The sequence below is a fragment of the Callionymus lyra genome, chromosome 8 (assembly GCF_982586985.1).
Source record: "Callionymus lyra chromosome 8, fCalLyr1.hap1.1, whole genome shotgun sequence".
NCBI lineage: Eukaryota > Metazoa > Chordata > Actinopteri > Syngnathiformes > Callionymidae > Callionymus > Callionymus lyra.
The window spans coordinates 30,016,186-30,027,652 of NC_141825.1; the positions used below are offsets into that span (position 1 = coordinate 30,016,186).

An 11,467-nucleotide genomic window follows, 5' to 3' on the forward strand; every position below is an offset into this window, starting at 1 on the left:
AATCATCATTTTATAAACATCAGCTGTTGTTTATGTAACAACAAAAGACAAGATTGAAGATCAAATAAAAACACGCTTGTTTATTCCGGGACAGATTAATAACCATCTCTGGTTTCAGTTTATTATTTATTATCAATGTTTAAACGGTTTAAACCATTTCTCATCTCGTTTCCAGGATTTAAATCAGGCTTGATCGTCACACACGGTCAGAGGCGATGACGTCACGTGACGCCTCGACTCTCGACGCCGTCATTTGTCGTCGATGCTCAGCAGCAGCAGCTCGTCCTTCATTCTCCTCTGGACCAGATAATATCATGACTGTCACACGAACGGCTCGATTCTAGCGACACTTGCAACATCTGAAGGTAAGAGCGAGGAATCTTCACCTTCATGTCGTGTGTGTGCGTGTGTGTGTGTGTGTGTGTGTGTGTGTGTGTGTGTGTGAATGCAGTAAATGTTGAGGCCGTGGCTGGTCCTGGTGTTCATGAATCGTTTGTCTTTGAATGAAGGACGCATCTTCATCATCATCATCTTCATCTTCATCCTCATCATCTTCATTATCTTCATCTTCATCTTCATCATCATCATCATCCTCTTCCTTTTCCTCTTCCTCTTCATCATCATCTTCCTCTTCATCATCACCGACCTCGGTCACGATGCTCGTCCTGCAGCATCAGCACCAACAAACATCTTAAAGACACAAACCTTCCTCTGCAGAGATCAAAGAAAAAATGTCCTTCATTGCTACAGTCAGTATTTACCCAGCATGCACCGCTCCTCAGCCGTCATGCTGCATATGATGATGATGATGATAAATTAAGCAAAAACACACATTCAAAGACTAAATCCTGCTGCTCATGTATGTTGTAGATGATTGATGTGTTAATGAGGAGCTCTGGAATGATGTGGATTGACGTGGAGTGATCTGGGGTGATGTGGATTGATGTGGAGTGATCTGGATTGATGTGGAGTGATCAGGAGTGATGTGGATTGATGTGGGGTGATGTGGAGTGATGTGGATTGATGTGGAGTGATGTGGAGTGATGTGGATTGATGTGGAGTGATGTGGAGTGATGTGGATTGATGTGGAGTGATCAGGAGTGATGTGGAGTGATCTGGGGTGATCTGGATTGATGTGGAGTGATCAGGAGTGATGTGGATTGATGTGGAGTGATCAGGAGTGATGTGGATTGATGTGGGGTGATGTGGAGTGATGTGGATTGATGTGGAGTGATGTGGAGTGATGTGGATTGATGTGGGGTGATGTGGAGTGATGTGGATTGATGTGGAGTGATGTGGAGTGATGTGGAGTGATCAGGAGTGATGTGGAGTGATGTGGATTGATGTGGAGTGATCAGGAGTGATGTGGAGTGATCAGGAGTGATGTGGAGTGATCTGGGGTGATCTGGATTGATGTGGAGTGATCAGGAGTGATGTGGATTGATGTGGGGTGATGTGGAGTGATGTGGATTGATGTGGAGTGATGTGGAGTGATGTGGATTGATGTGGGGTGATGTGGAGTGATGTGGATTGATGTGGAGTGATCTGGGGTGATGTGGAGTGATGTTGATTGATGTGGAGTGATCTGGGGTGATGTGGAGTGATGTGGAGTGATCTGTATTGATGTGGAGTGATCAGGAGTGATCAGGAGTGATCAGGAGTGGTGTGACCTGGGGTGATGTGAATTAATGTGGAGTGATGTAGGTTGATGTGGAGTGATCTGGGGTGATGTGGATTGGTGTGGAGTGATGTGGAATGATCTGGGGTGATGTGGAGTGATGTGGAGGGATCTGTATTGATGTGGAGTGATCAGGATTTATGTGGAGTGATCTGGGGTGATGTGGAGTGATCAGGAGTTCTCAGGAGTGATGTGAAGTGATAAGGAGTGATCTGGAGGGATCTGTATTAATGTGGAGTGATCAGGAGTGATGTGGAGAGATATGTATTGATGTGGAGTGATGTTGAGTGACCAGGAGTGACATGAAGTGACCCAGAGTGATCCGGATTAATGTGGTGTGATCTGGAATGATGTAGAGTGATGTAGAGTGATGTGGAGTGATGTGGAGTGATGTGGAGTGATCCGGAGTGATCAGGGGTGATGTGGAGTGATGTGAGTGACCAGGAGTGATCAGGATTAATTTGGTGAGATCTGGAACGATGTAGAGTGATGTGGAGAGATGTGGAGTGATCAGGAGTGAGGTGGAGTGATCAGGAGTGAGGTGGAGTGATCTGGAGTTATGTGGATTGATGTGGAGTGATCAGGAATGATGTGGAGTGATCAGGTTTGGTGTGGAGTGATCAGGAGTAATGTAGAGTGACCCGGAGTGATCAGTAGTTATGTGGAGTGATCAGGAGTGAGGTGGAGTGATGTGGAGTGATCAGGACTGATGTGGAGTGATCAGGAGTGATGTGGAGTGATCAGGTTTGATGTGGAGTGATCAGGAGTGAGGTGGAGTGACCCGGAGTTATGTCGAGTGATGTGGATTGATGTGGAGTGATCAGGAGTTGTGAGGAGTGATCAGGATTGATATGGAGTGATCAGGAGTGATGTGGAGTGATCAGGAATGATGTGGAGTGATCAGGAGTGATGTGGAGGGATCTGTATTAATGTGGAGTGATCAGGAGTGATGTGGAGTGATCTATATTGATGTGGAGTGATGTTGGGTGACCAGGAGTGACGTGGAGTGACCCAGAGTGATCTGGATTAATGTGGTGTGATCTGGAACGATGTAGAGTGATGTGGAGTGATCAGGGCTGATGTGGAGTGATGTGAGTGACTAGGAATGGTCCGGATTGATGTGGTGTGATCTGGAACGATGTAGAGTGATGTGGAGTGATCAGGAGTGATGTGGAGTGATCAGGATTGATGTGGAGTGATCAGGAGTAATGTGGAGTGATTAGGATTGATGTGGAGTTATCAGGAGTGATGTGGAGGGATCTGTATTGATGTGGAGTGATCAGGAGTAATCAGGAGTGATGTGGAGGGATCTGTATTGATGTGGAGTGATGTTGAGTGACCAGGAGTGATGTGGAGTGATCAGGATTGATGTGGAGTGATCAGGAGTGAGGTGGAGTGATCAGGAGTGAGGTGGAGTGACCCAGAGTTATGTGGAGTGATCAGGAGTGATGTGGAGTGACCCGGAGTGATGTGGAGTGATCAGGATTGATGTGGAGTGACCCGGAGTGATGTGGAGTGATCAGGAGTAATGTGGAGTGACCTGGAGTGATCAGGAGTGAGGTGGAGTGACCCGGAGTTATGTGGAGTGATCAGGAGTGATGTGGAGTGATCAGGATCGATGTGGAGTGATCAGGAGTGAGGTGGAGTGACCCGGAGTGATCAGGAGTGATGTGGATTGATGTGGACCGATGTAGAGTGATCAGGATTGATGTGGAGTGATCAGAAGAGATGTGGAATGATCAGGAGTGATGTGGAGTGATAAGGATTGATGTGGATTGATCAGGGGTGATGTGGATTGATCAGGGGTGATGTGGAGTGATGTGGTGTGATCTGGAACGATGTAGAGTGATGTGGAGTGATCAGGATTGATGTGGAGTGATCAGGATTGATGTGGAGTGATCAGGGTTGATGTGGAGTGATTAGGATTGATGTGGAGTTATCAGGAGTGATGTGGAGGGATCTGTATTGATGTGGAGTGATCAGGAGTAATCAGGAGTGATGTGGAGTGATGTGGAGGGATCTGTATTGATGTGGAGTGATGTTGAGTGACCAGGAGTGATGTGGAGTGATCAGGATTGATGTGGAGTAATCAGGAGTGAGGTGGAGTGATCAGGAGTGAGGTGGAGTGACCCGGAGTTATGTGGAGTGATCAGGAGTGATGTGGAGTGACCCGGAGTGATGTGGAGTGATCAGGATTGATGTGGAGTGACCCGGAGTGATGTGTAGTGATCAGGAGTAATGTGGAGTGACCTGGAGTGATCAGGAGTGAGGTGGAGTGACCCGGAGTTATGTGGAGTGATCAGGAGTGATGTGGAGTGATCAGGATCGATGTGGAGTGATCAGGAGTGAGGTGGAGTGACTCGGAGTGATCAGGAGTGATGTGGATTGATGTGGACCGATGTAGAGTGATCAGGATTGATGTGGAGTGATCAGAAGAGATGTGGAATGATCAGGAGTGATGTGGAGTGATAAGGATTGATGTGGATTGATCAGGGGTGATGTGGATTGATCAGGGGTGATGTGGAGTGATGTGGTGTGATCTGGAACGATGTAGAGTGATGTGGAGTGATCAGGATTGATGTGGAGTGATCAGGATTGATGTGGAGTGATCAGGGTTGATGTGGAGTGATCAGGATTGATGTGGAGTGATCAGGATTGATCAGGATGGATGTGGAGTGATGTGGATGGATGTGGAGTGGCCAGGAGTGGTCAGGAGTGATCAGGAATGATTAAAGTCAGAAACTGACTCGCAGGTCTTGACAGATTCTCCTCAGATCAGGAAGACTTGACTGGACGACAGAGAAGACATCATGGCAGGTGAGATCTCAGGTGAGTCCTCAGGTGAGAACGAAGAGCTTCTCACTATGTTGTGTTTGTGTCTCAGAGAACAACTTTCCTCCGCTGCCGCGGTTCATTCCTCTCAAGCCGTGTTTCTACCAGGACTTCAACGAGATCCCGGACCAGCGCCGCACCATGTGCAAGAGACTCTACTACCTGTGGATCCGTGAGTTTCATGAGTTGAACAAACTCTTCATACGTGACCATGAAGAACCTCCTTCAGCCGCTTCAGACAAAAACCCTTATAGACTCAGGGACACACATCTGAACAAAGCTAATAAAACACTTGTGTCATGTTCAGTTAAATACTTCAAACAACCTCAAAATGGCATCTTTTTATTGTTTCTTTAATAACATAATAAAAATAACTGTTCAAACTAACGTTAGATAATGTTGTTTATTGACTTGTTTACATGAATGAGTCGTTAAACGTGAGTTTCAGCAGTTCTAGCTTGACATGAAAATACGTTTAATGAATCGAACAGTTGCTCAAATATTACTTATTTATGTCAATGAACACAATCTTCAGTCGGACGATCGTCGAACTGGAACAAACATGCGATGCATCATGTTTTGATGTCGCAGTGATTCACTGACGACTAATCTTACTTTAAGTTGTATTTCTACAGTTAAACATGTTCTTTTATCTTCCAGCAAAGACTTCTTCGTGGTCATGATTTGTCATTTTTTAGCAGCTTTTCTGTTCCCACAGTCTGTGTTTGACCCAAAACATCCTCAGAACGAGCAGCTGCTCGACCAGAACTTCTGGTCTCATGATGGCTTGAGTTGTGTTTTCATGGAACGATGACAACGTTTGGCTCATTTTTGGCACGAAAGTGCACAAAACACAAGTATTCAAAGATAAAATAGTCATTTTCTGCCACTCTTTAGTGCTTTCTGAGCTTCCACCGCCACAGTGCATTGTGGGATTTGTAGTATGCATGGCTGTTGTAAAGTGTATGAAGGTCTAGATAAGTAACTGAAAACTAAACTAACTGTCAACAGTCAATAGCGCCACCTTAGCTGTGAATCTCATCGGCTGCCTGGCGTGGATGTGCGGCGGAGGCGGAGCCACCAACTTCGGCATGGCCTTCCTGTGGCTGATCCTCTTCACGCCCTGCTCCTACGTGTGCTGGTTCAGACCCATCTACAAGGCCTTCAAGTCAGTTCTTCCCGCTCGGACTCTGACCACATCTCTGACAGTGTTTTGTCTGCAGGACCGACAGCTCCTTCAACTTCATGGCCTTCTTCTTCGTCTTCATGGCTCAGGTCGTGATCAGCATCATCCAGACCGTCGGCATTCCAGGCTGGGGGGTTTGGTACGAGATCCAGATCTGTTGGATTTAGAATGAAGCTTAGGAAACCACAAAAAGAGGTCAAAGTTCAAGTCCTCTCACAGGGTTAGGGTTGAGGTCATCAGAGGTGCTCATGGGAAACACGACTGACCCTCCTTTGCTCAACATGTAAAATGTCGTCTGATCAAACGAAACCAGATCTTTTCATATCTTTAAGGACATTCATATGATGTTAGACCTGCAACATTTTCAACACCTCAATCCTAAATCTATACTATTTTTTATTATTTTTGATTGTTCGTTTTTATCTTTATTAGAGTAAATCATTTTCATCCCCAGGTTACCTTTGTTCTACAAATGTATCTTTACAGGTTTCCATGGGTTCTAACCCGAGGCTGTGACTCATCACTTAGAAGGATTGCTTCTCTTTCCAGCCAGCAGGTGGCAGTAGACTGCCCTCAGTGATGCTCTCTTCTGAGCCACACATGTACAGGGTGTTGCACACATTCTTAGAACCATGGTTACAAGTAATTCTACTTCATGTATGTTTCTGCTCTCGACTGCCTCTCGGGGTCACTGAAGGAAGCTCTGGGGCTCAATATAAATAGACATTAATATTATTATTATTATTATTATCAATACATTTTCTCCATTTTCCCCACAGGGGAAGAGTTTAGGTTTACAGAAGCAAACAAAATGCAATAGAAGAGAATAAAAAAAAACCTTTAAAAAAATGAATACAAAGAATTTAAAAAATGTCTTTTTAAAGGTTATAAAAACATTTACAACAAGTTCTGTTTAGTAAGTAAGTAAGTAATATTTATTTATATAGCGCTTTTCCAGACCAGGGTCACAAAGCGCTTTAACAATCAAAACAATACTCAAAAAAGTATATACTTTAAAGATCAAGATAATACTGAGAACAACACAGGAGTTCCAGAAAATCAAGGAAAAGCCTGAACAAATAGAAACGTCTTAAGATGTTTCTTAAAGGAGTCAGTAGATCATCAAACACAGAGATGGTTCCAAAGCTTAGGAGCAACAGTCTGAAAAGATTTCTCTCCTCTGGTCCTGAACCGTGTGCGTGGAACCATAAGTTGATTCTGATCCACAGACCTCAGAGCCCGAGCTGGGGTTTAAGTCTGGATCAGATCATGAAGGTCTGACCATGAATAGATCTGAAAGTAAGAACCAGAATTTAAAGATGATCCTGAAAGAAACTGGAAGCCAGTGAAGAGTTTTAAGAATCGGAGAAATGTGAGTTCTTCTACTAGAGCGGGTCAGAATGTTAAATAATAAATAAGCCTTAAATACTGTTGGAATACGATAAATAATTACTTACTTACTTACGTTTAGTACATATTTCCATCGAGTAACATTTCATCAGCGTCACATCTCCCTTAAACACTTCATCATGTCGCTCATGGAACACCTGTGCAGCGTGTGCTGCAGTATTGTCCATCATGGAGGTTAGATTAGGATGGTTTGACCTCTGTCGCTGACCTCCTCCATGGTCTCAGCACTCTTCAGCCTTTCTTATCAGTCAGTTCGCTGTGATGCTGCTCCTCAACCGACCATATAAAATGGCTGAAGAAACACCAGTGTCCTGATAGGACTTCAGGAGAACCTCCTGCTCTGGGGATGGTCCCGCTGGCCCCAGTTCACAACGTCCGATGAGTCCTCTATGACTGGCTGTCCCTCCCTTTGATGAGGCTACAGTATAACATTTGGTGACCCATAACCCCTTCTGTAAGGTGTGGGTCCGTTCGTTGCTACCATCTGATCTGATGGTGTTCAAGCTGCTCCTCATGCAAGCACCGCTGACGTGAACATCTGAGCATGATGTCGTGACAACAAGCTTTTCACGTGAACCGCACCAAAGAAACACTAACAATCTCTACATGAGTCTGACCTTCCGTACTCTCAGCAGATCGTAGGCAAGAGCACTGGACTCAGAAGATGAACTCAAGCCTGCTCTGGATCAGAGTCATGGGTGGGATTCAAGCCTGGAAGGAGACGACTCTGGATCTGACAGGAGGTCAGGATTTGAAACGTAAGGAAGCAGTTCCAACATAGTGTTACAGACAAGTTCTGAACAACAAAGGAGTTGCAATCAGAACTAAAGTAGGAGTGAAGCAGCAAAGCCAGCCTGTAGAACAGCTTGTCCAGCTGGGTCTGCAGGGTCTGGTGAGCGAATCAAGAAGAAGCCCGAGGACCCAGTGTGGACAAAAATATTTGGCTGGTGATCCTTGCAGAAATCCTGAAGAAACCAGTGTGGCCACTCAGATGAGCCAGTGCATCTCAGATGAGTCTGTTTGACGCAGACACTGTGACATTAGTCCCTGCAAACAAGTCCATGAAGGGTTGTCCATCCCTGCCACACAGAAGATCTGTCAAAACCAACTCATTACGACAATAACCCTCTGGTCCGTCTGTCCTCACATTGCTCGATACGGGTCTGAGATGTACCAGGAGCAGCGATAATGACTGTCCACTCAGGTCCATGACCACCTGGCTGTGTGGAGCACATGCGACCCGGCACCGCCTGGTCGGTTCATAAGACGACACGGTAACGATGTTTGAATAAAGCATCTCAGGCCTGTAAAAAGACAAGTGTTTCAACAGCTCCGTTGCCATCAGGTCCAGCAGCTTGATATGGAAAGCTGTGCCAAAAACTGCAGTCATGGGTGCAGGTGTCGCCCGATCTTCAGAAGAAGCACCCGTGATGCCTCGGCAGCTTCTCAAAGCACATCCATGCATGCGAAGCTGCCAGCGGACAAATAAAAACATGATCTGGGCGAGGGAGGGTCGGGCACGAAAATAAATCACGCCAAATTCACTGTCATCCAGTCTCTTAGGATTAAATGATCAAGATCCTGAAGGCTTGGGTCGAAATACACCGTTCAAGCATCTCAGATAGGATGGAATTCTCTTCACCAGGAAGTACAGAGATGGATAGAACCTAGTTTGAGGGTCTGTGCTCATACCTGACCTGAGCAACTATCCAGGGTGTAGAGAGAGTGTGTGGATCTGGCAACGCTGTCTCGGAACAAACCCAAATGGTGGAAGACAAGTATTCTACCCTGAATGCCAGAGTCACCCAAGAATAACAAACATGTACATTCATTTATTTTACTTGAATAACAATCTAGACGTGGGAAGGGTTTTGGCTCTTCTACGAACATTCCTGCTCTGAGCCTGAGGTGCTGGTTCTCCAGACCTGAAGAACCGCCGTCCTTTACCTACCCTGGAGTGTGTTTCCCATCCTAGGGAGCAGATCCAGATCGCCAGAGGCTGCAGGTGGTTTCGTAAGAAGTTCTTTTCTCCTCAGGCTCTGGTCCTTATTACTGACCCCTCTTAGCGACAAGTCAGAGCCTCGGGTGACCCTCAGCCACATGTGCTACAATTATTATGGTTATTTTAATAATAGGTATAATTAATGTTGATTATCATCAGTCCAATTATTATATTTTAATACATATTTTATTAATATCATTATTGCTGAACTGACTTTTACACTGTGTGTCATGTCCTCAGTGGTTGGCTGGCGACCATCACCTTCTTCAGCACCAACGTAGGCTCTGCTGTGGTCATGATGATTCCAACCATCATGTTCACCGCGGTCGCCGTCCTGTCCTTCATCGCCCTCACGAAGGTGACTTTCATCTGGACGAACCACCAGCAGCAAGATTTACTGTCAACATCTCTGCAGGTCCACAACTTCTACCGCGGCAGTGGCGGCAGTTTGGGGAAGGCCCAGGAGGAGTGGGCCACAGGAGCCTGGAAGAACCCTCACGTCCAGCAGGCCGCCCAGCAGGCAGCGATGGGGGCGGCTCAGGGGGCCATGCAGCAGAACCAGAACCAGTACTCCGCCGCGCCCACCTACAACTATGACGACCCCATGTAGGGCAGGTGTGAAGATTAGCAAATAAACAGAATAAGGTTCAAATCTAAGGAGTTATTTCATCGTATGTCAGTTTGTCCACAAATCTACAGCAAGTTTCTTTATTTCATTGCTGCTCAGACTGACCTTGATTTGATGATCCTCATTTCTATGTAGGTCAGAGGTCAGCCGAGGGTCACTTCTGAATGTTGGGACATATCCAAGCGTTCCATGATGTTCTCCTTTGCTTTCCTTCCACACTGAGGCTAATCCATGACTTTAAATTGTCCTGGTGTGTGTGCGACAGTTGTGTGTATTTATGTGCTGGCCTCCTCTCCAGCGTGTCCCTCGCCTCCTCCCCTAATGAAAGAACTACTTTGTCAATCAAATTAAGATGAAACTAATTGTTCAATTGAACTAAGTGAGCGAATACATTTAATTGCGTTTCAACTCAGAGGTTCCTCTGCAGATAGAAGTGTTTTCATGCGTCACGTTCTCAGGAATTAAAAGGAAATCCTGCCCTTTATGTGTTTTTTTTTAAAGGATTTTGTCATGTTTTTGTTCCGTGAGCTTCAGTGAAACTTTTGTTATTTCGGTCGCTGTCGTTATGCAATAAAGCACAGGTCGTCACCAGGAGCAGTTTATTGGTTGAAACATTCCAAAGTGTAAAAGTAGTTCAATCTGTGTAGAAGTCGTTTGAAAGATCGTCGACATCTTTTCTCACGACTTTCCTTCCGTGACTGTAGGTGTTCATGAGTGGTGTTTATATCAAGAAATAGGAATATTACTCCAGACTATTTGACCTGAAAACAAAGTATTAGACCTGAAGTAAACATGTGTTTGCTCTGTATTTGACTCGTCTTGTCCGATTGTGCCGACGTGATGTTTAATATGATGTTTGTTTTTGTAACTCTGATGCCGTGAGTCGATGGTGTCTCTCATCGCTGTGGGAAACGTTTATTCATTTCTCGGTTTCTAAACTGAAACAAACAAGATTCACGACGGAGCAAGAATTGATTTACCCTCGGCGTGATCGATCAGTTCATCGATCCATTGAAAACACCAGCAGACTCGTCACTTCCATCAGCAGACGTTTGTCTTCCGGCTTTAAATCTGTCAAACGTTCACGACGAGAATCTTTAGAGAATCTCACGACTGACATGAGTGTCACGAAGACGTCATTCGGTGTAAATGTACAAACGACAGACCCTTAGATGTAGTGGAGCTTAAGTCTGAGTGACGTGGATATAAAATGTTTTTTTCTGTGTAATTCTTTAACATTATTTTGTCCCATTAGATATTAAACACTTATCGTTGCCTCTTGTTGTTCTTTTCTCTGGATGATCGACACCTGCTGCCACCTGTCACCAGATCATTTTGATTTTCATTTGATTCATTTACAGCGATTCTGTATAAATTTGTCCAAATGAGTTACATGTACCTTCAAAATGTTTGACTATATTGATAATATATTTGATCAGTACTGATGACGTCACCGATCACTTGGAAAACAAGGCTGTGCAAAGTAAAGATATGAACAGAAACGTTAATAGAAACATTTGACCTTTACGTTATCGGTATAACTAAGGTTCTAAGAATGAGTGCGATAAGGCTCAGCTCCATGTTTTTACATCAGAAATACATCAGGATGAACCTCCTGTGAGCCTGAGACCCGGAAGTCTTCGCTCCAGAGACAGACGATGGAACAAGTTGACACAGAAAAATCCGATCAGGTCTCACAGATGTTGTTGAAAAAGGGGCAAAAAGGCGTGT

The 11,467-nt window shown here is 45.0% G+C and overlaps 1 protein-coding gene across 4 annotated transcripts; it reads left to right on the forward strand.

The window, feature by feature from the left end:
• The first annotated feature begins 234 nt into the window (after positions 1-234).
• On the forward strand, positions 235-11,011 carry scamp5a (secretory carrier membrane protein 5a). 4 transcript variants are annotated; one of them, XM_087797867.1, is made up of 7 exons: positions 235-365; positions 4,442-4,507; positions 4,563-4,682; positions 5,522-5,678; positions 5,734-5,835; positions 9,349-9,466; positions 9,524-11,011. In XM_087797867.1, the coding sequence occupies exons 2-7, from the start codon at positions 4,489-4,491 to the stop codon at positions 9,716-9,718; spliced, it is 711 nt and encodes a 236-aa protein (XP_087653993.1). In that variant the 5' UTR covers positions 235-365; positions 4,442-4,488; the 3' UTR covers positions 9,719-11,011. The 4 variants fall into 4 exon arrangements, with proteins under 4 accessions (XP_087653993.1, XP_087653995.1, XP_087653994.1 ...); XM_087797869.1 differs by having other exon boundaries at positions 4,442-4,495; XM_087797868.1 differs by having other exon boundaries at positions 242-365; positions 4,432-4,507.
• The last annotated feature ends 456 nt before the right edge of the window (positions 11,012-11,467 follow it).